Genomic DNA, 24,577 nt, shown 5'->3' on the forward strand with positions numbered 1-24,577 from the left:
CAGGCTCCTGAGGCTAAAGGCAGATTAGGGGGCACAGAAAGGTTGTTCCAACCTCCAGGGACATACATGATTCAGAAGCTGAATCCTGGTTATTTCTTGGTAAAAGGTCTTTATGGTCTAGCTGCTTTTGGAGGTCAGGCACCATTAAAAGCAGGAATTGGCTACACCTAGTGATCTCAGCAGGCCCCCATAACCCAGATAACCTCCATGGAGCCTCCTACCTCAACAAAAGAGATGGGAGAATAAATGCTGATGGAAAGGCTCCAGCACTGAAGGCCAAGTTGAAGGGCACTACAAAACACTGCTCCTACAGACCCAAGGCCTTTAGCTTCTGTCTGTCTTGGTCACAGATTTGTATAAAAAAGTCCTCCACCCCTATTGTCCCCCATTAACATATTCTCCTTTTCAATAGGAGGAGATAATTGCCTCTCAAGAGTGCCACATAAAAATCCTTCCTTACAAGGAGATGACATTTGGAGGACTAAGTTCCTCAAATAGTCTCTTTTTCTACTATAGTTTTCCAGACGGAAGGATCCATCTGCCTCTGAGCAACTAGTCTATTTTTCTAACTAGGGCTGTGTTCTCAACTAGGCACTAGAGGCGTAGAGTCTACAATAATGATGGAGACCTGAAAATATTTTGTGTCAACATGCAATGAAAAGCACACTATCTAAAACAAATATTTAACTAAATGTCTATAAATTGCCTATTATGACAATTCTAATTATCAAATTCAGTATTCACATAAAAGTCATTATAGTTGAAAACCATTTGTAACTGGGCTATCTCACTTTGCAGAAATTACTGAGTCTGTACCATTATGGAGAAATCAGAGCTGGTTTTAAATGAAAGAAATAACTTGTAAGCAAATAATTTCAAAAGCAAAATGATTACAAAAAATCCTCTCCAAAATTCCTATAAACAAACTTGCACTACACATCAGATGTGAAAGCACTTGTTCTGTTTGATCTCATATGGAATAAGTAAATCTGCTGCTGCCTAGAAAGGTTTTAAATGGCTGTGTTCTGAGGTACCGTCTCCTTCCTGCCTCCTGTGTGTAAGATAAAGCTGTATGTCCTCTCAAATCTGCCAAACTCAGATCAGGATCGAATGCCATTCCATTATTTATTCATGGATTACATAAATAATTGTGGAAAAGAAGAAGGAGGCATGAACAAAAATTGACCTTAAAGAATATAGATGAGAGAGAAAAACATCTGGCTCATGGTACCAAATGCAATTTCATGTTAGCTTAGAGTCATCGTATGTATTTATGGTTTTATTATTTATAAAAAGGAAATCATGCTGAATGTGCTTTGTGGGAATTGCAGTATATTGCTATTGCTACCATGGTTTATTATTTTCACAGCTAGATGGCTTAAACCCAACCTAAACAAATATTTTAAAAGAATTCCCACCAGCATTATTACTTTTTTTTCATTTCTAGTGTTAATGAAAAAGATCTTCTGCTTTTCAAGCCCTCTGATCTCTTTACTCTTGAGCAATTCTCAATTTTATGGCTTATGACGAGATAATGTTTATTGAAAAATAACAACTTAAGAAAATAACCAGCACCTAGTGGTGGTTAAACAGTGCAGTGTGTGAAGCGAGGGCATTTGAGAACTGCAGTGGCTGTCAACTCCAAATATTCACCAGGCCTTGACTATTACAGCAATTAGGATGATGATTTTATTACTTGCACACTGAAGTAGACATATTTTTGTATACCTGTCCAAGTTATCAACTTGACACAGTGTCTACTACACACAGAATTTTGCTAATAAGATAAAAATAAAGTAGACGTAACAGTGAGACACATAATCAACATAAAACAAAATACACCATCATGTCCAGACTTCTCACTGTATGATCAAACCCTTACTTTAACAGGGGTCACCACCTTCATTCAAACACATTCCCCAAACTCTTGCTACCATTCTTAACTACTGGCTAATTCACCATCCTTTTCTCTAGGGGTAAAATTTGCACAGAAATGCAATGACACATTTCTCTTCAATCTGAGAATAAATATCAATATACACTAGAGAGGTGGAGAATTTTTTATTTTAAAAGTACTATTGCTGATATATGTAATGAGTTCAAACAAAGCTAAAGTCTATAAAGTAAAAGGGGAGTGCCATTCCCTTACTCCTTATCTGCCAGCCAACCACACTTATCAGAGGCAACCGCTGGGAAAATAGCTCACTATATAGCAGCCACTGTGGCAAACAGCTCACATCCTCAATCTCATGAAAAAGACTCACAACCACCTACGAGATAGATGTTATTCCAACTTTTTACAAAAGAAAATAAACTAAGGTCCAGAAGGCTACTCCTTCGGATTTTTACCCAAGGTCAGAAAGCCAATGAATGGCAGAGTCCAGGACTCAATGTGTCCTAGCCTGGACCTCTGTTTTTATAGATTTGGGGAACTCCAACTTTCTCCAACAAAAAGTCAGACTAGAAGGTTCCTCTGCGTTTAATTGTCTCTAAAGAGAGAAAGAAGTCTAGGGTAAAGGTTAGTTCCATCCCTGGGGGCAGATGCAGTTATGCAACAGATCTTTATAAGATGTTGACTGTATGTAGCACTGTGCTTGATACCAAAAACATGATAGTGAGCAAGACATAGACCCTGTCTTCAAAAAGTTTGCAATAATACAGTTAGGTAGCTAAACAAACTAAAAAGCACCGGCAGATATGCACTTGCTACAGCATGGCAAATTAGATGCTCTTAGGAGCATGTCTCTTACGAGAAAACAACAACGAGATTCTGTATAAAATCACTTATTTGTGTATTACTAGGCTTTCTGCTAGGCTTGGTAAAGGCAACTCTGCTAAGACATCTGCTTCTAAAAAAGAAAGAAAACAAAAAAGTTGGCTGAAACCAGAAAAATGAGCCAGGAGTAGTGAGTTGCTTGAGGGGAAGTGCCAACATCAACAATGCACCAGGAGACAGCCTGCTATGGCAAGGTCAAGCCCTGGTCTGAGGTTCCCACGGCAATCAGGACCTGAAGATTTATTGTACCTTTACAGGGCCCTTATCCCAGTCGGCCTTCTCAAACCCTCGACTTCAGTTCTAGAAGTAGGCAAGTGAAAGAATCTGGGCAAACCAGCAGAAATCACTGCTGAAAGACAACTCAAGACCCATGCTTTATTGAGAGGCACATTTTTCTTAAATAAGTCAGAATAATAATTGTGTATTTAGAGAAAGAGAGAGAGAACAAACATATAAAGCGTCTACCTAGGGTTGATCTGTAACCCAAATTGGGCTTCACTCTGTCCAAATATATATATACACATATATTGAGGGTAAATTGGTGGTTTGAGCTGAGAGCTTGGGATAAAGAAGGTATAAACATCATCATTATCAAGGACTGTCCAGGTCCATTCTCCCCGTGTCAACAGCTTCTATTTGCAATCTCTAAATCACCCACAGCCTCACCACAACTGTACTGCCTGAAAGAATGCACCAGTGAGTGAGGTGGATGGCAAGGTAGAAAGGCTGGTCCCAGCATTATGTATAGAAAGGCTGGGAGGTGGAGTCGGGTTACTACTACTTTTTCTTACCTCACCCCCTTTCTGCCAGAACCTTTTTCTGTTCTACTTCTCTTACTTGTACCAAATACACTCTCTCTAACACAAGCTATCTCATCATGTTGGAAGCTAGCTACAAAGAAGGGGCCTGGAATGCAGTTCTCCTTTCTATCTGTCATTGGGAAGAGGAGCTATAGAAACTAGGGTCAGTTGTGAGGGGGAGGATAGGGGTGAGTACTATAGAGGTGGGTAAAGCCACAAGATGAATAAACCAGAAAACCCAACTTCTAACTCCTATCCCAAGGGATCGCTGACATTCTGGAGGTGCTGAGAGAGTGAGGATAAATGTCAGTTATCACGTGGGACACTCAAATGAAAGTCCCCCCGCGTGCTGCTTAGAATCATCACCTATTGTGGCAGCTATTTTTTCCTTCCCAGTAGCGATAAACTGAAACCCTGAGAACTGATCTGGGCAAGTCGCTTTCTCTGACTCTCCTAAGAAACGTGCACAGCAGTTTGGCAGCACAATTTGCATACCAGAGGAGAGCTCCTGTCACAAGTACCCTGTGGGCCAGTTTCCTGAGCTTTTCCACTTGATGCTTTCAATCCTCATCTCACGAGTCATTGGAGAGGCTAACGTATAATGCCTTTTGGAGGAGCTGAAAGGAATAAAACATTACTAGCAAAACTGTCATATATTTTGAGACTTAAAATCTAGATCCTTTTAGATAGGCCCTCTGAAAGAAATGCTTTTGACTACGACAGCTGCAGCAAAAACTCCATTAAGGACAGCTTCATGAGCACAACTTCCCAGCCACTATTCCCACCTGAAAAGTACATATTCTGGTCTACATTTTTTTTCTACCAGTATTTTGCTTTGATTCACTGTTGATACACATGAGAGCAGAATAATAAACTAGGTAGTTTGAGCCTGTATGTGACCGGGGTTCGGCACAAGCATCATGGTTTTGGTTTGTAAATTCCTCTGGTCCAGTAGATCAAATGGGGAAAGATTTGTGTAATGTGAAATTCAGAGTAATGACCAGCAATGGCAGGGATCTTTTGGATATGTAATCTGCTGTTGGAGCACATGCTTGGGAACCAAAGAGGCGAGCGGGCCATGTTAGGAAGGGCAGCAAGGAAAAGAGAAAACATGAGTTAATATTAAAAATGTGATGCAAAATAAAATGGAGGTTATAGTCCTATCCTTCCAATTGTATTGAGCTGAAATTGTTTCTGGATTTGGAAGCTCCTTGCTGAGCTAAACTGCAAAAATAAGATTATATGAGGAGAAAAGGTAATTTCCGAAATATACTAAACATAATACAATTACTGTGCACTTATATATGAAATCCAGAAAGGTGTATTTCCTTCATGCCATGTAATCACAGTTGTGTTACAGTTATATGTTCTTATTTTATGCTATCCACTAGTTTTCTTGACTTTGCATATTCTTGACGCAAACCAGTGAATGCATATAAAGTATAAACAATAGGATCTCAACATAGAGCCTACCCAAACGATTTAACTGTGTAGCATTGATTGTCTTGTCCACTGTGTGAGCAACATGCACAAAATATGCATTTTGTATGTTACTGAGGTCTTGCTGATGTGGATGAAGAAGTGTGAGAATTAGGATGGAAAAGAAGCTAACTCCAGCAGTCTACTCTTTAGTGTCCTCCCATTATCTACAACAAAACAAACAACTGATCAGCTGCTACTGAATAACACACTGAAATTTGCTGAGAGGAACAGTTAAATAGCAATACCAAGATGTAGAGGTTAGGGAAGGTTGTTTTGCCCCTGTCCATTGACCTACATATACTGAAGCGAAACTGGAAAACTGCAGCATGTTTGGTCACAAGGTCTTTCTATTTATATTCATAATTTCTTTTCTTTATTCCGTCTTTTTTTTTTTTTTGTTCTTCAGAGAACACCTTTCTTGATATGGGTGTTTTAAAATTCTGATCAGAACTGGCAGTGGGAAAAGAGCTGAGGAAATAATGGAGACTCATACTTATGTGACACATTCACAAACCCTATGAATTTTTAATGAAGGCACAATGTCCACAATTAGATTTGAAATGAGGTTTTCTTTGTAGGCACTCTTACAGTAAGTGGAGTGCGAGTGAATTTTACTTTATATTCAGTAAACGATACCAAGTACAAAAAACACTACAATTTAATAGAAAATAAAAACAAATTGTTGATTGTTCATAGCTCCTTTTTCATCTCTTAGATTTACAAAAGTGTAGCAGTTAAAAAAATTGCATTTCGTTTTATTTAAATACCACACAGATGCCAAGGCAACTCAATGGTACAGAAAGTCATTTTCAGTCATGACCTGAAGCTGTCCTTTTGCATTGTGTGGAGAAGTTTTCATTTGTTTTAAACTGTAAAAATAACTTCTAAATGTAGATCTTTGGGGAGAAAGATATTAAGCTTCCCTATTTGCAAACTAAGCCATTTCAAATAAACATAAAAAAAATCTAATAGTGTAGAAAATAAGGAAATAGAGTGGGCTGATGGCTACTTCATTTGCATTTTGATTTTAAAGCTTAACTCTTGTCTTCATAGGGCTTAGGGTTTCAGCTTCGCAGAAACAGACACAGTTTCCCATCCTTCTTGGGTGGTTTCCAAAGTCCTTCAGTTTCTGGCCCCTGGTCACCTTGGCAACATCATTTCCTAAAGCTTCTGCTTCTCTTGGAGCTCCCACAACACAGGTATTTTTACTCTTCCTTGAGCCTAGCAAGTGTGATCTTCTCTTAGTGACTTTGCACTTGTGGTTCCTCCAGATAATTGTGCAACCACCCTGTTCCCTCACCTGGGCCCTTCTCTGACAAAATGTCATCCCTGACCTCTACCTAAAATGCAACTGCAGTTACCTTCTGTCTTTCTACTAACCTTATTTTCTTTCTCTCTAGGATTTCTTGGCATCTGAGGTTATATTACATAGTTATTTCTTTGATAAATTAGTAATTCATGAGGGATTATTTTTAACCTTTTAAAAATGTTTTTCTTGGTAAATTGCCATCAGCCAAAACAGTGCCTAGTACTTAGTAGACACATACCCTTCCCTCCCACATACACAAATTTATTGATTAAATATTATGAGTGAGTGGGTGTATATATACACACACACATAAATATGTAGAAACATGCTGCATTAATCATTACTGTTTGATTTTCTATATTCCTGATATTCTGACATATGGGTTCTTGCTGACATTGGCGGGATCACCCCTCCCGGGGCTAGCCAATCCAAGAGAGCAAACACCTCACCTGGGAGCACACATGTCAAAGGCAAACCAACCAATCCAGAGCCCAGACCCTCGACCACCTCCTTCACTGGCTCTCAGATTCTCAACCACCATTCATTCCTCTGGCCTAATCACCCCAGAGCCAAGTATCACGTAATAGACAGAGCCCTTATACCCCAGAGCTTAAATTATTCAAACTAACCCATCCTGTGCCTGTTTATTCCACCTTGCCTTGTCTCCTCTTTTGCAGAAATCACAATAGAGGTGCTCTCACTTCCTCTCCCTTCTGACTGAGCCTGGCGCCTCCCTGTGTGGCTCCTCATTGTGTGGCATGTCATGCGCCCTTCTCTTGCAAACTGTGAGTAACAAACTATCTTTTCATCTCCTGATCTGTTGGCCTTACCACACCCAATAATAATAAAAACTGCATTTTCAAATGCAAACAAATAAATATTCAAATAAAATTCACTGTATTTTTAAGGACAATGAAATATAGTAATTGCCAGAAGTTATGGTTTCCCTGGACTCATAAGAAATAAAATCAGGCAGGGTGCAGTGGCTCACACCTGTAATCCCAGCACTGTGGGAGCCCAAGGCAGGTGGATCAATTTGAGACCAGGAGTTCGAGACCAGCCTGGCCAACATGGTGAAACCCCATCTCTACTAAAAATACAAAAAAAATTAGCCAGGTGTGGTGGTGCATGTCTGTAATCCCAGCTACTTGGGAGGCTGAGGCATGAGAACTGCTTGAGCCTGGGAGGCAGAGGTTGCAGTGAGCTGAGATCGTGCCACTGCACTCCAACCTGGGCAACAGAGTGAGACTGTCTCAAAAAATGAATAAATAAATAAAAATAGAAAGAAAGAAAATTACTTTGACATTTTAAAGATCTGTGTACAGTTTCAACTCCGTCTCAGCCCTGAGATTCATTTATGGATTGCTTTTGTGGTTATTATTGTTGGTTTCTACTTTCTCCCTTTAAGTTTTTTCGTTTATTTATTTATTTATAAGGGGGATTCAGACACTATTATCTTAAGGGAGCAGCCCTGCCTTATTCTTTTTGCTAGACACAAATCGTTAACCCTATTCACCAAACAGCAATTGTCAATAAAACACGTCTACTCTGTGAACTCTGCTGTTAACATAGGCTTATCAATAGTAACAGCTCTGAGGGGGATGTTACTATGGGGGAGACCATGCATGTCTGAAGTCCGGGGGGGATCTACTATGGGGGAGACATGCTATGTCTTAGTCTGTTTAGTGTTGCTATAACAGAATACCCGAGGCCGAGTAATTGATAAAGATTTAGCCCATGGTTCTGCAGGCTGTACAAAAGGCATGGTGCCAACATCTGGTTGGCTTCTGGTAAGGCCGTTTCATGCTGCATCATAACATGGCAGAGAAGATCGAGGGGGAAGTGAACATGTGTGAAGAGGCAAAACCTCAGGGGCATCCTATTTATAACAACTCACTCTCATGAGAACATTCCTCGGTGAACTAATTCAGTCTTCCTTGAGCGAGAACTCACTCACTACTTCAAGAACAACACCAAGCCATTCATGAGCGATCTGACCCCATGACCCAAACAGCTCCTATTAGGCCCACCTCCCAACACTGCCACACTGGGGATCAAGTTTAAACATGAGTGTTGGTGGGGACAAACTCAAACCATAGCAGATACATGGGAAATTTCTGTACCTTCTGCTCAAAATTGCTGTGAACCTAAAAGTGCTCTAAAAGAATTAAGTCTTAAAAAAAAAATACACATATATGTTTATTCTCTTTAAATATAAGAAAATAATAAATCCTAGCCATAATTTCTTAAATTATATTTAGCTCTAAATGTAATAAGGACACACATTTCTATGACGTGATGCACTCTGAGTTTTTTCAACACATTTGTTCCTTTTTTATTCCAAAAACTATGGTTCATGTTGTTCCATGGCCAATTTGCCAGATGCTTCAACATTCCCTGCTGGAATGCACCTCAGACAGGGCTAAGTCAGGGCCTTCCAGGGGCATGGCAACCATGGAAACTGATCCTGGGAAACTGACCTTTAATATATTTTTATAGCAAGCGCAGAGGAATGTGCTGGGTGATAACCCATTACTTGCACCTGGTAAGGGCACAGGCCTGAGGCTGGAGTCTTTGCACAGTAGAGATGGGCCAGCAAGATATAAAGATGTCCACAGGAGTGGCCAAGGGAACCTCTAGAATGCACTGGAGGGAGCCTCAATTCGATCAGTTGCTAACATTGGCAGTAGGGCCTTCCCTGGGATTTGATAGCCTAAGCAGCTGTCTTCATGCAGTTCAGATTCATGCCTCCTTTACTTACCTTACAGAGCTCTTGCCAACATGGTCACCCTGGTGACAACCATGTGCTCTCTAGCAGAAGTACCTGATCCTGCTTGAGGTATTCGAAACACTAAGAGAATAATTTTTAGGAGATTTGAGAGAGGCCTTAAAACTGTGCTCATATGCTTTTTTTGAAAACATGGTTTTCAAATAAAAGCAAGGGTTGAGACATCAAAGGAGCTAGTCGCTCTCCCTCTAGTCCTTCGGCCTTCCTTTCTGCCTGGTGTTGCACGCTGCCTCCTACACGCCAGTGCTCACAGCTGCTCCACTGTGGGTGTGGCTGTTCCTTCTCTTCTCTATGCTTCTCTCTTTTTAGGCTCACTTAAAGGCCCACCTCCTCCAAGACACCGTGTAAGATCGATTCTCTACAACCACTTGCTTCTCTAAACTCCAGAGTTCCCCAAGGGTGGTATGTCAGAGGATTTAATGTGGGAACCAACACCATTATTTTAATTTTTAATAGCTATATTTGCTTTGAGTCATGTGAAATCGATGTTTCTGTGGATTTAAAAAATGGTCAAATATTGGCAGTTTCATATAGTTCAACCTAATACGCGTCAGGGGAAAAAAATATTAAAAGAAAACCAGACATCATTGTTTAGGATGAGGTTAAAATGAGTACTTTATTGAACTGCGTAAAAATGAACAAGTAAATAAATGTTTTGATGGTACAGATACAGCAAAATTTATTAAGCTTGTATCCACCATCAAACCACTGAACAAATGTATTTTGACAACCACTGTTCTATGTGTCCTTTTAACATGTCTTCTTAGTGTGTGTGTGTGTTTTTGTATATCTATGTATTTGTGTTTTCTCTTCCATTAATTTCCCAGATATTTGTACACAAGAGGCAAGGCGAGATTACAAACCTCTTAGCATAATACCCTGCACGCAGAAGATGGACTTGTCATAGGAATTTGTCTGGTCACTGATGATGAGATCTTACCAGGAAACGCCATTTGTTTTCCTTATGGTCATTCTAAAACTGGAAACTGATGGGCCATACAACGGAGTATGCCATTCCAGCCACGAAACCTACGACCTGGAGCAATTGAAAATGCAGGACTCCTATGGAGCACTCCATGCTGGGAGCTCACCTCACCACTGGGAAGCATTAAGGGGTAGTGTGGTCTGTTGGCCAGAACATGGTTGACCATCTGGACTCATTCTATTCAGCAGTGTGATTGTACATTATATCCTCCCCTTCTCCGTTCCAACTGACAATGCCACCAAGAGCTGAGAAAGCGGAGGCCATGAGAAGCTGGTACGTACTAGGATATCCTATTGGCACCTGTCCTCTCTGCCCAGTTACTGACCACTGCACCAAGCTTCAGATTCTGTTTAATACTGTCCTTTACACAATGGTGCCTGGGTCTTTTGAAATGGATAGTGATAATTATGATTCATATGCTTCAAAAAATAAACCACAGTACTCACACATATTTCATTTCGATTTTAAAAACACAAAATACTTACATGCTGTTGGTATTTTGAAAGCTTTTGTCACTTGTGCTTTTTTAAATATAATGGTTCAGAAATAAACTTCTGCCTGCTAATCAGGCTTTATTTCCATTCATAAAAAAATGTGTCTCCATAATACCTTAGAGGTCAATAACTAGATGTTGAAACAAATAATATTAAAGAAAAACATTTATTGTAGAAGTGTGTGGTTGAGGCAGAAGAAAGGTGTTATTTTCATCTGGGGTATCAGGAAAGCACCATGAACAGAGAATAATATGGGCTGAGTCTCAAAAGATTAAAAAAAAAAAACAAAAAACCTATGTGGGAAGAGAGAGAGGGAAAGTGTGCAGGCAGCTCAGGCAGGAAATGGTAAACTCAAATGTGTGAAATCGGGAGTGTTGGAGGCTGCTGAAAGGACATAGCTGCCTCTTTACTGTTTTACATTTAAGTCAAGTTATTCAGATTATATTGGTCTCCGTATGTATATAATGACAACGGGAGTTTTATTCTCTAAAAAGTTGCTTTGAGAAAAATGTCAAGGGATTTAAATTCATGCTTCCAAAGTACAATGTTTTCCTACATAAAGATGCTGGTTTATCAACTAGAAAACTAAAGTGAGCTTCTTTATAAAAGACTGAAAAGATTAGGAAAGTCTTGACAATATAAACATACATTTACTCACCAACTCATGAAATACTAAAACTAGGTTTTACTGCTCAAAGAAAGCATAAAATAGATCATTTCAGTAGAAAGAAAATAAAGCACATTTTTTTACAACATAGAAAGTAATCTCAGAATTCATTAACCAAGAGATCAAAAACAATACATAAAATACTATCTATTTTAAGAGAGCTTTAAATAAAGTCATGGAGAGCAGATTTACAATGCTTTAATTAAACCAGGATAGGAATGGCAGGAGTCTGTTTACAACCTTTCACGGCAGAGAAGAGCTATATAACAGCCTTGCTATTGACCAGCTGCAAAAAAAGTCAATAACAATATGAAGATGACAGGACTTTTGGAAGAAAGTTACTATGCAGCTTAGAGTTCATAATAGTGAGGATAGAGAACATTAATTCTAATCAGATCCACATCACTGACTTACAGAAAACATTTTTTTAAGGTTCAGAGAAAATATGAGTATGATATAAACACACAGGTAACAGGGCTAATAAGTGTAAGAGAGATTTAGAAAAATAAAATTTTGATTCTATAATTAGATAGTCATAATCCTAGCGAAAGAAAAGGAGGTGCCACTATAGGAATCACTATGGCTTACAAAATGACTTCTCTGATGAATTCTGATTCTAAAATGACAAGTAATAAATGGTACCAAGGACACAAGAGTAAAGTCAGACACCAGTGTGTGGGAATAATTCCTAGAAGAACGCTGAAGATGCCTAAATACAGGACTAGGAGTGAACATTTTGAAAAACATACCAATGGGATGTTTATAGAACATATTTTAAAATATCTTCAGAGGAAGAACAAGGAAAAATTGCAACACTTTTGGGGAAGGCCATTAACAATGAACAGCAAAGATGACAGAACTGTCCAGCTCTCATTTTGTGAGTCCTCCCCTGCAAGCAAAATAATCCGCACATTGGGAAGGGTAGAATAAACAAAATACACATGGAATTTCAGGCTGAGGTGGTGATGGGGGGATTTACTCACCAACCCAGAGCTAGCATCAGACATTCACAGAACAAGCCAGTAAGACCCAGTCCTGGAACCAATATAATATGACACTAGGTTAAATGCTTCCACTTTCCTTTCTCGAAAATCTGAGCTTGTGGTAACTTTATTGGGATTCAATCATTTGACCTTGAGAACTTAGTGCAACTATGGAAATGGCCCATAATGACTACCAGAATTCCAAAGAGTTGGTGCCAGGTTTAGGATGACAACTTACTAGGTTTGTGACCTGGGGCCAAAGATACAGGATAAGACTGATCTTCACATATTAGAAGTAAAGCAGATATAGAAGGTGAACTAGATTAGTCAAGCAATTCGCCAAAGAATGGACTTAGTGCCAATGGGTAGGGTTTATAGCAGACCAATCTCATTCCCATTCATTCAGTGAATACTTAGTAACTTCCACTGTGTGCAGCACCATTTTAAATTCTAGGTGAACAAGAAACTCACTCCAAAGAAGGGAGGCCTGGATAAATAGGTCAGTATAAAGCAGGTATACAGATACATGGGTAAATGCATTAAAACACAGGTTCATAGGAATAGCACGGAAGAAAAAACAATTAACTTTAAAGGTGATTTTAGATTTTCTCCAAGGTTAAATAGAGGAAAAAATTGGTGAGAAGGGATAATAAAACACCTTAAAATGTGTTTCAGGCATTGACAACACTATGATCAAAAATACTTCTGTGTGAAAGGTATGTGGCATGCTACAGAAAATGAGTGCTTTTGTTTGGCTGTAGTTTAAAGGGAACATGGTGAAAAAGTGGAGAATGATGCTAAAAATGTAGGCAGGATGCTAAGGAGTTTAACTCCCACAGGCAACGGGGACCAAATGGAATATTTTAAATGGTGAGTGACGGGGTCAAATTTGTAATTTAGAGCAATAATTCTTAGAGAAGTACAGAGTAAGCTCTACAGGAAGACAAGCCCGAGGAGGGTAAATCTATTCGGAGGTAATTATGGGAGACCAGGCCAGATGAGGCAGTGGCAGTGGAAGTGGAGATGAAGAGAGGGAAGAGATTTGAGAGGTACTTCTGGGGAGAGAAGAGGCAGCATTTGGTGAGCAATTGGAATGTGGAAGTGAGAGGGCCCAAGAAGGTAACATTCAAAAACGAATCCCAGGTTTCCACCTCAAAGGAATTATTGGATAAAAATAGGGATTTCCATGGCACAAGAACACTTAAAGGATTAGTTTAGTTCAGGAGGAAAATGTAAGTTTTCCATAGAGCAATCAAATGCTTCAATATTAAACTTACAAACCATACAAAAATGTATCTGTCCTGTGGATGGCTATTTGCTTCTCTCAGTAGCCACAAAGCTATGCTGTGTGCCTGGCACACAGTGGCTCTCAACCTCTGATGGGCATTGCACTTGAATCAAATTGCCTGAGGAAGCTTTTCCAAATGCATATGCCTGGTCTTCACCCCCAGGAGATTTTGATGTCTGATGTGAGGTGCAGGCATTTTTAAATACAGCTCCAAAGGAGATTCTGATATGCATCCAAATTTGACAGCCACTGTAGTATACAGTCAATCCATAGCTCTTTGAGTAATTAGTTAAAAGGAGGAAGGGAAGGAGAATGCTTCTTGAAATTTTTGAAGAAGCAGCTGGTTGACTTTCTATGCTCAACAGTGTAGCACTGCGTGAGAAATTTACAAAATGAACTTTCCTGTCTTTTATTTTGTTTTTGAGATGGAGTTTGTCTCTTATTGCCCAAGCTGGAGTGCAGTGGTGCAATCTCGGCTCACTGCAACCTCCGCCACCCGCCTCCTGGGTTCAAGAAATTCTCCTGCCTCAGCCTCCCGAGTAGCTGGGATTATAGGCACCCACAGGTCACACCTGGCTAATTTTTTTGTTTTTTTTTAATCACTTTTTTTTTTTTTTGAGACGGAGTCTCGCTCTGTCACTCAGGCTGGAGTGCAATGGTGAGATCGCGGCTCAGTGCAATCTCTGCCTCCCAGGTTCAAGTGATTCTCTCACCTCAGCCACCATGCCTGGCTAATTTTTGTATTTTTAGTAGAGACGGGGTTTCACCATGTTGGTCAGGGTGGTCTCAAACTCCTGACCTTGTGATCTGCCCACCTCGGCCTCCCAAAGTGCTAGGATTACAGGTGTGAGCCACCATCCCTGGCCTTCCTATTTTCTAATCTTAAGGGTTCACAAATGTGATGTTACAGCGTTCCTGGCTTCAACCTGCAGACAGAACACTGGCTGAGAGATCACAGGACTCACTTGAAATTCAATCTTTTCTTACATTTTTTACATTATTGATGAACATCCTTTCTTACAGCAACTCGTTCTTTAACATTTTTTGTGTGCTTTTACATATTTTTCATTTACTTGTTTCTCAATGTCTATTGCTCCCACTAGACTGGCGTTCCATGCAAGCAGGCATTCTGTTTCTTTTGTTCACTATCGTATATATAAGCACTGACCTAGCAAAACACACATGTTCAGTCAATAAATGAGCAACGAGCCAGATTTTTCTGGTGAAACATTTTAAGCCACAATGCATTATTTTCGATATGCCTATAGGTATGTCCGTGAGTGTATTATAGATTCAGAAAACGGTTGCAGAAATAATCAAAAGCATACAGCTATAGGCAAAACATGTTTAGATTTTTTTTTTTTTTTTTTTACCTCGAGGAAACGCTCTGACTCCTAGAACTTTGATGTTATGTGAGACAGCCCCTTACATCAGCACATAAAATTAAAAATAGGGAATAAATGTCTAAAAAGGGTGAATTAGGCACAGAGGTTTAGCCTGAGAAACAGAAGCTAAACCTCATTCCTGTTCCTTATCTATTAATAGATCTCAGAAGTCTGAACCTTGAAGTCTGATAAATCTAGAGCTTTCCTGTCATTTATATCTAATGATCAATTCTAACAGTTAGATAAAAAACCACTAAATGAATGAAAAGATGAATTATTGATAAATTTAAAGTGTCTTTTAGCAGGGCAATTAAAGAAGAAACAAGTAGCTAACTTGAAGAGCCAGAAATGTTAAAAATCTCTATATTAATTGTGATTATTGAAGTGTTTTTAGGTTCCAAGTTAAACATTTGCTGACAGTGCTTACTACAATATGTAGATAACTCATGACTTTTTAAAGATATTTTACTGCCCTGAGATTGAATGTGATTTTTTTTTAACACAAAAATTATCAAAATCAGAATTCTACTTTACCTAAAATTTGCCAAGCAACTACTATCTGCTATCACTTTCTCATGTATCATCTCAGATAGTTTCCATAAAAACTATACTTTACCAATTGGAAAACTAAAAATAAGAGCAACCTTAGATGAATGCCTAAAACTAGAATGCTATGAAAAGTGTTAATTATACTACAAATCACTGAAGTATCATTTTATCCACAAAAATTTATACATATTTATAAAAGTGTATTTTTAAAAATACTAAATATGAACCTCAATCATAAGAATGATACAAGAATACTATGTTTTGATTAATGATATAATTTGGCTAACTGGAGAAAACATTGTTTCAATTGATGTTATCAAATAGGCAGTAATAAGACACATTGACATGATATGCTTAATACACTTGAGAAGGTTATACCAACTCTGTGGCATTCTTGCCAAAATTTTATAACCTCAATTTAATCATGAGAGAACATCAGACAAACCCAAATCAAGGATATTCTATAAGATAACCAGTATGCTTCAAAAATGTCACAGTCATGAAAGACAAAAAAAGACTGAAGATCTGTCCTATTGATTTCTGATCTTTCTAATGTAAGATCAGTAGTCATTACATACTATTGGATGTACAAATATAGGCTTAAGAAATTGGAATGATTCCATGTTGCATCCAGGGTATTAACTCAGTGTTATGATGCGAAGTTGTTTTCAAATTAGCTGCAATTTCCCCCAAGACTTATAAGAAAAAAAAATTCCTTATTAACTAATGACTCCAGTTAACTGATTGAAATTACATTATACTAAGCTAAATACACATGTCATTTCTTACAAGGGGGGTATGTTTTTATAAATCAGTATCTCAGCTCAAATTGTTGGAATGATCATGGTTACTTCTATCGTTCAGAAAGGAAAAAAGATAGGAGGAGTAAAACAAAGGGAGAGGGGCCATTTGAAGCAAAGAGAAAGGAAACATGATTCTAAAACACGTTCATTAACCTAGGACTACTACTAGATGCTCTAGGCTAGAATGACCAGCCTGCTTCTAAACAGATTTTAATTTTTAATTCAGTGGAATAGGTCAGATACAGCTCTCCCACCTGGAGGTCCTGCCCTAGAACCTACCTGCCCCAAGGCAGTACTGTGGGTCTGCTGGTAATCATCATCTTTGGGTAAATGCAATCTCCAGCCAGCTACTCCCACTCTGCATGTTGTGATCCCAAGAACCAGTAATAAAAGTTGGACAAGATCCCACAATGAAGTGGAGGTTTTCTCCTTAGATATTTTTTTTAGGAGCAAGAAAAGACACTTTTTTTTTTTTAAGCCAATAGAAATGTTTTTAAAGGTACAGGTAGAAGGAGGGATGCTGGGGTTTGAAACAAAATTCTAATAAATAAAGATCAGTTTTACCACTTAATTAAAATTGGGTGAAGGCATAGATGTGGGTCCATATTTGATGCTCACCATACAAATGCCCAGACACGAGAAAGATCTCCTGGGAAATTAAAACACCTACATGTAGGGAGAATTGAACAGCCCAGGGCCCCAGAGCCTCTGCACATGGAGCTAAAACAAGCACAGAGGAGCCGAGTCGGACTGATTCCCCAGCTCTTCACAGCCCCCAGATTAGCTGGGTATTAGTGCAGGCTGGTCTCAGCTGCCCGTGAAAATGAGAACACATTTGAAAACCTGCATTTGAATTTTAAAGGTACTCAACATTTCTAGTATTGTTTACTGAAAAAGGTCAACACTCAAGTGTTTTATTTATGCACAGCAGAACCTCAGTCCAAAAGCACTAGGCTTTCCATATGGCATAGCCTGAGAGTGTGTTAAATATGTAGTTCCAGAGCCAAGAATATTATTTTTCAACTTAGTGAATGCATTATTAAAAGACCTCTGCTGTGCCCACCACGGGGAGATAGGGCGAGAGGCAGCAGTGACGCTGCATTCTGAATGCACAGAGACACTGACAGTCACTCACCAATGACAATATCCCCAAACCCACACTACCCTACCCTGTGCCTTGCTCTGAATTTGGCCAATCTGGAAAAAATGAAAATGGAAACATTTAAATAAAACTCATATAAAAACTTCAGTTCCAAGCACAACAGTTTTGGTTCTTTGGACAATAAGTGTTTCACTGAGATTTATGCCTAGGGTCCTTTTCTATACCCCGGCTCTGCGTCAGCGTTCACATCAGCCCTCAGTGCTTCTTGCCAATCAAGCATATAATATACTGATTCCTTCAGATAATATCTGCGTTAAAATCATTAAATGCCCACGCAAGTCATTTTTTGTTAATAGGATGAGAAATAATACATATCAATTTGATGACAGTAAGAGGAGTTATCAACTTTAGAATATGTGTTGTATAAATTCAAAATCTTCTTAAGAATAAGTCCCGTGTTTTAAATATACTATGGAAAAACAAAATCAATACCAGGAGAATTTTGACTGGAACATACAAGTGCCTTTATCATTCTGGGAAAAATACTACTCTATAAAAGGCACATTCTCTGATAAGTTAATATATAAATATTATATATTTATATAAATATTATTTTTATATAAATATATATAAATATTATTCACTTGGAAAAATGTTTTTTATATAAATATTATTTTATATAAATATTATTCACTTGGAAAAATGTTTTCTATAAACAGCTCCCTTAGTGCATTTTCACACACACTTTTATTTACAGACATTAGATTTACACACGTTTCTAGTATAAATCTTTCGTATACAGCAAAGAGAATCTGTGACCAAAAATTCTGTCCAATTCAGATGTGGGGAGCAAATAAATGACCAGTGTCCCCATATACATAGTAATATATGGCTGATTTTATATAACATGTTCACATTAAAAATAAGAATATAAAAATTTTTAAGTCTTCAGGAAATGTCTTTAGGAAATTTCAGAAGACTATGACGTTTAAATTACTCTTTTACATGATCCACCTTCTAAAAGCTCAGAATCCTTATATTAAAAGAGCTGGCGCTGACATAATTTGACTTAATCCCGTAAATATGCATAGAAATCCCGATGCACATCATCTACTATGCTCCGCCTGCGTGATGCAAGATGAATCAGGCACCATCCACTGTCCCTCTTGTTAAGGAGTCCACAACTGTGCTGGCTGGACAGACACGTATATAACCAGTTGTAATGTACTTGAGATAACTGGTGTATTCTGGTGGTAGGAATAAGAGGCTCTGGCAGCACGGAGTAGAGATCCTGGAAGGCAACCTGTGCGTAGGGAGAGTGGAAGCTCACCTGAGGAGGTGACATTTGAGCTGGTTGTAAAGGATGAACAGGATCAGACCAGGCAGAGGAGAGGCGTTCCAAGTGAAGAAAAAAACAATTATCCACACATGCCAAGATTTTCAGAGTGGACTTTTAAAAGCGTTTTACTTCAAAAAGGTTTAAGTGTGCAATGTCTAACATGAAGCAAAAATTACCATCTAGATTGTTTCTTTATGACTAGCCTGCTCTTCTCCCAAGGACCCTAGCTGTTTAGGAAGTACAGGTAGTAAGAAGAGGATGTGAAGTACTTTGGTAGATACAGAGAAAGTGAGAATGCTGCAGTAACTGAACTAAAGATTAGAATTAGCACTGTAGGCCGGGTGCGGTGGCTCAAGCCTGTAATCCCAACACTTTGGGAGGCCGAGATGGGCGGATCACAAGGTCAGGAGATCGAGACCATCCTGGCTAACCCGGTGAAACCCCATCTCTACTAAAAAATACAAAAAACTAGCCGGGCGAGGTGGCGGGCGCCTGTAGTCCCAGCTACTCGGGAGGCTGAGGTGGGAGAATAGCGTGAACCCGGGAGGCGGAGCTTGCAGTGAGCTGAGATGGGGCCACTGCACCCCAGCCTGGGCGACAGAGCGAGACTCCCTCTCAAAAAAAAAAAAAAAAAAAAAAAAAAGAATTAGCACTGTAGGCCTGTGAGAGGGGAGGGCTACCAGTGAACTGAGAAAAAGCAAAAGTGTTTTAAGCAGACTGCAATAGCACCCCTTTTCAGTCTGCTGAAAACATAGGCCTTAACCTTCTTAAGAAAGAGTCTGCTAAAACATAGTTTGCCAGGCCTATCAATTGCAGGGTCTGCAGATTTTGCTCTGAGCTGGGACCCGTTAGTCAGAAGCAAGGAGAGCAAGGAGAGTGGATCATTTTCTTTCAATAATTTAATCACACTGGTGTGAGTGGAGGTGAAGGCTGAACTGCAGCCTTCATATTCTATTTCTTTCACAGAGGGCAAAGGAAGGGTAGAAAAGCAAGGTCCCCTGGGTGGACCTGGAGAGAGAAAAAAGTTCTGGGCCTTCCCTTGTCTTCAGTTGGGTTCTAGGAAAAGGCCAGGGGTGACAATGGCTCAAGTGAAGATGACTAGTAAATGGCTGGGAAGACCAAGAAGACAGACGGTGACCTGTTTCACAGGGCCTAACTAAACCAGAATTTCAAATTCTTAAGTTAGCTAGAAACATATTTCATTTATGCACATTAAAAAAAATCAAGTTAATTCATTCATACTGGCATTTAAAAAATGTGTGTAAGAGATGTACAAAAACTGAATTGTGTTCATTGTTCACCTTTCTTTGAGTCATCTACATACAGAGCCAAGTTGTAGGAGGGATGTATTCAGGAGGACAAGCCTTGGGGATTTCACTCTTTTATTATTCTCCGTATAAAAGAAGATGGTTTGTTGGATCCACGTGCCACCCGTACCTCTTCCCTGGGCATGTGGCCATGAGGCAGGGGGCAGGGGCTGCCCTGGGCTAGGGTGACGTGGGTTCTGCCTTCCAGTTCTGGGTCTGCCACTGACCTGCTACATGAATTTGGGCTGGTCACAGTTTTCTCAAATAAGAATGAGAAGCAAGAACTGGACTGTACTCTTTTCCTGGCTGTTTTCTGCTCCAGTGCTCTCTGATTCTATAGAACAATATTATGTTCTAGAGAAATGTTTTCTTCTTTCTGGGTCTTATACATTTCCTTTTTTAAAAAAAGCGACTGTAATAACAACAATGCCCCATCTAGTGTTAAAACAGGGAACATGGTCCAGGACTGCAGAATGAGGAATGGCGCTCAGGTCTTTCCTGGCTTGGGGGCTCTGAATGGCTATTGAAGGGTATGGATGCTGCCCAGGTGGTTTTTGTTGGATCTCAATGACCCAACTTTGTAAAAGAGGGCATTTTTTAAAAAAGACTGTGTTTTACAACTTTTATATGTGATGTACAACACCAGCACAATAGGACCGTTACCAAGGGCTCATGGAACGATCTTTCCTATTATTTTTACTGGCAGCTGTCACCAAAAGCAAAAGAGCCTCCTGGGGATGAAGGTCATCAGGCAGCCCCTTCCTGATGGGAGATAAGGAGAGATTCTGGGTGTGACACAAGCAATTCAGCTAAGCTCTGGCTCCTCACTGAAATCATCACAGACATAAACCTAGGAGTTCTGCAGGGTTTAACCACTTCAGCCTTCCCTTTTCATTGCTTTCTTTCTGAAAGCTCCCATGAGGAAAACATCTCCAATCTGGGTAATAGCTAACCACACACTCTTAGAACTTTCCAGGCTCCACAGTAGTCTGTCCCCCTTCTTCCTAAATTCCATCCAACAAGAAAGGAAATCAAGGGAGGGAACAAATGTAAATACTGAGACAATGCAGGCATCTCTGAAACAAATGATCATCTTCCTTCTTGTGTGTTTGTCCTGTGCCTGTTTTTTTCATTAAGTGCCAAGACAATTTAATTTGTCCACTGCCATATAAAAATGGCCTCATTTTGGAATCTACCTCCCTTTCGGAACCCAGGTCAGTTCAGTGGAATATTTGTGGAGTGACTACAGCATGCCAGACACTGTCTTAATGATGTCTGGGCTGAGAGAACAAAATGAGCCTGGACTCAAATTCTTCATCACACTGTCACTTGCTCAGAGCTTTGTGGCCGAGATTACCAGAATTTTCAGTGGCAAGGATTTCCGTTTTTTTTTTTCTTCTTAAACCTGAGTTTCTTGATGGTTGAACATCCCAGTGGCTCCTTATCTCCTAGAATGCTTAAATGCCTACTGGGCCTAGGGCTTTAACTCACCCGCTTGTAAATCTCCATTGATCTCTCCTAACTGGCTGCCTCTCTATGCCTTCCATGGCTATTCTGCCTTCTGGGCTTACCTTCTAGTCAAATACTTGGAATTCTCCTGTTTATAAGCCCCATCTAACTTCTGCCCAACCTTCAGCCTTGGCTTGCCAGTTTAATCTGTCTCTACTGTGATCCATGTCCCCAAATTAGCTTGGTTCTCACATGCCTCAAATTGCCCTTAACTCCCTCATCCAACAATCCCATATTCCTATTTCACAGTCTTCATGCCCATCCTGGGGGCACAGTACTCTTTGACTAAAGTTTAGAATGAGAGTCTCTGGTCAGTCCTGTCCTACTAGTCAAACCCTAATCTCAATCCAGGTCTGGCAGCTGCAATAATCTTGAGTACAATATGAACTGGCAATCAGCAAGTGGGGTAGCTCAAACAGAACACTGGCAAATGACATTTGCCTTAGAGGGCCATGAGAACAGTGGCCTCTGATTAATACCAAAGAAAGAAAACATCCAGAATATTTCTTGAACACCTAGAGTGTTGCCTAGTACACAACAGGAGCTAAAAAATTTGGCAAATTATAGAAAGATGTCTTTTAAATAACCTATTGCAAATGTTCAGAGATATGATTGCCTATTGTAAGCTTCTTCTGGATAAACTGTCTGATTCATGTGTATATCCCAAGGGCCCAGCACAGTGCCTGACATATAGTAGGTTTGATAAATATTTGTTGAACTGAAAAGACTTTGTTGAGAAAAGTATGTCAATGTCACTTTGTGGAGGGTATCTACTTTCCCAGGAGTGTGGATGAGCAGGACATCTTAGGATGTCTACACTAAAGGATCAGCTTGGTTGGGCCCCTAAATTTACATGCCAAGGTGTTCTTAAGGCACTATAGTATGGGAGTCTATCAGATGGACATGGACCACAATAGGAGAGGGGTAGGAACCCTGCAAGATAGTCTGTGCCCTGACTTACCTTCCCCCTCTGCTGGAATTCTCTGGACCTTTGGGTTTCATCCAGGATGCAGGAGATCTTTTTGACATCTTTTTTAGTCATTCATATGCAAAAGAAGAGATCTGGGTCTGGCCAAGCATCTCCGATGCTGGAAACATACACGAGCATAAAACAGCCAGCTCCTTCTAATGGAGACCTTCATAACTGCCATAACAGCTGATGGACTGGTGTAAGGCTAGTGGTTTTGAAGTTATATTTTGTATTTATTGTTGAAGCTATCAGAAACGTAGAGAACACTGAGGTCAATCAAGAGTGTATGATTTTCCAAGTATATTAAAATGTGTTTGTGTTCCTTTCATACAAAATATAAAGCATTCATCTTTAAAATGTTCAGAGCAATCAATGTCTTTAATTGAGCAGAAAAGCATACACAGATATAGAAATGTTTAGTCCTAGCTGTGGCTCCTGACAATCATCTTCAGAGATAAATTTCTACAATGGATGTTTCAATTAAGACAGTAATATTTATTGAAAGGTAAGCCATAAATGTATAGCCACTGGAAACATTATTGAACAGAAGTAATTTATGCTGCGCCTGGTGTACTGCATTTTCCCACTGCTTTGATTTTATCAGCATTTGTCAATTAATCAACATGAACCTTGTAAAACATGTTCTCTTATTAGCTGGAACAGGCAATTGCTTGCAGACTTTGCAGGAGAGGTCATTTAATAATTTGCTAATTGTGCAAAGACAGATTTAAATTAAAAATAAAAAAGGTAAACTCTCATTACCACTGTACCTAAATAAGACTTTGTTTAAGCTTGGCCTTGCCAATTTAAATATCGTCAACGGTTTAATTTTTTAAAAAACTTCAAACGGCAAAGAAAGATTAAGACGAAGATCAACTTAGCTCCAGATTTTTAAAATGTAAGAGCATTTTTGTTTAAACCTTTGCCATTTCAAAGAGTTACTAGCCTTGAGGCTATAAGACAAATCGACTATATTTTATTGGCAGAAAAGTGAAGAGAAAAAAGAAAAAGCAAAAGAAACAGGAAATGCAGCAGCCCAAAGAGCAATCCAGTGGTAAAGTTCTTTCTTTGCTTTTTTTCCCTTTTTTGCCTCAACTCATTCTTCATTCTTCTAGATGAGATGTCACCTCCCTACTTTTGACTGCTGGTTCATTTTCAGTTCAGTAAGTGAGAAAGAAGCTGAGTCAAGCCCCCTCTTTGGGTAATCCATGCACCAGCACACTCGCCAACTCTCCTGGCAGCCAAGAAAGTACTTTAACTCTGAGCAGCATCACCACCAACAAGCATTCTGCAGCCATCTAAACGGACGCGACTGAGTTTAAAACGGGTAACATACCTTGGAGAGCAATTTCTACACTGGGGTCTGCAGGGCTGAATCGAGAAATCCGCACCATCTTAGAAGTGTCAGTGAAACTTAAAATGAAATGGCATGCCTTAAGGCATTTATAAGAGTAAGAATTTTGCACAGAGTTCACAGAGACAATGTTTGTTGAATGAAGATGGGCCTTGCCAGATACAGTGTAGGCAAAGTGCTTCGCTGCTGAGCTCCTTTTATAAGAGTTGAGAGGCCCAAGTCGCTCTCTGCCTGCTCAAACTGGCTTATCAATCCGTTCCATTCCATTCTGTTCTCAGTTCTAAATAAGTCATTATTTCAGGCACATTTCCCTAAGCAGACGCAAACACTGTTTTCCAGTGTGAGACTCCCTTGGGCAAATTAGGTTTCTTGGAAAAGGGTCAAGGAGTGATCAAACAAAATCCCTCCTAGAAACAAGCGGTTTCAGGGGACACTGTGATTCATGCAGGCTACAAGTCACATTTTATCCACTGCTTGGGCAGTAATGTTCAATCTGACAAGGCCAGTTATGGGGAGCAAAATCCTGCTACCTGCAGTTTCTTTTTAAGGTAATAATAAATGGGTGTATTTCTTATGGAAACAAAACTGATGATCATAAAACAATCAGTGGAAAGTTTCCTTTTCTAATATTTTGAATGAAAAGGTGTTAAACACATTTTAATTTCTTAATAAAACTGTAGTAAAATA

At 39.5% G+C, this 24,577-nt stretch overlaps 1 protein-coding gene across 16 annotated transcripts in view; it reads right to left on the reverse strand.

The window, feature by feature from the left end:
• The window catches only part of ENOX1 (ecto-NOX disulfide-thiol exchanger 1), a 583,643-nt gene that overhangs the window by 217,547 nt on the left and 341,519 nt on the right, over window positions 1-24,577 (reverse strand). Inside the window, exon 1 of one of the 16 annotated variants that reach the window (XM_017951212.3) lies at window positions 23,873-24,377. The exons of the other annotated variants lie outside the window; for them this stretch is intronic. Coding sequence (XP_017806701.2) covers window positions 23,873-23,930 — 58 coding nt within the window. The 5' untranslated portion in view covers window positions 23,931-24,377. Of the gene's footprint in view, window positions 1-23,872; window positions 24,378-24,577 lie in introns of those variants that run through there. 16 annotated transcript variants of the gene reach the window in all.

The sequence above is a fragment of the Papio anubis genome, chromosome 15, assembly GCF_008728515.1.
Source record: "Papio anubis isolate 15944 chromosome 15, Panubis1.0, whole genome shotgun sequence".
Taxonomy (NCBI): domain Eukaryota; kingdom Metazoa; phylum Chordata; class Mammalia; order Primates; family Cercopithecidae; genus Papio; species Papio anubis.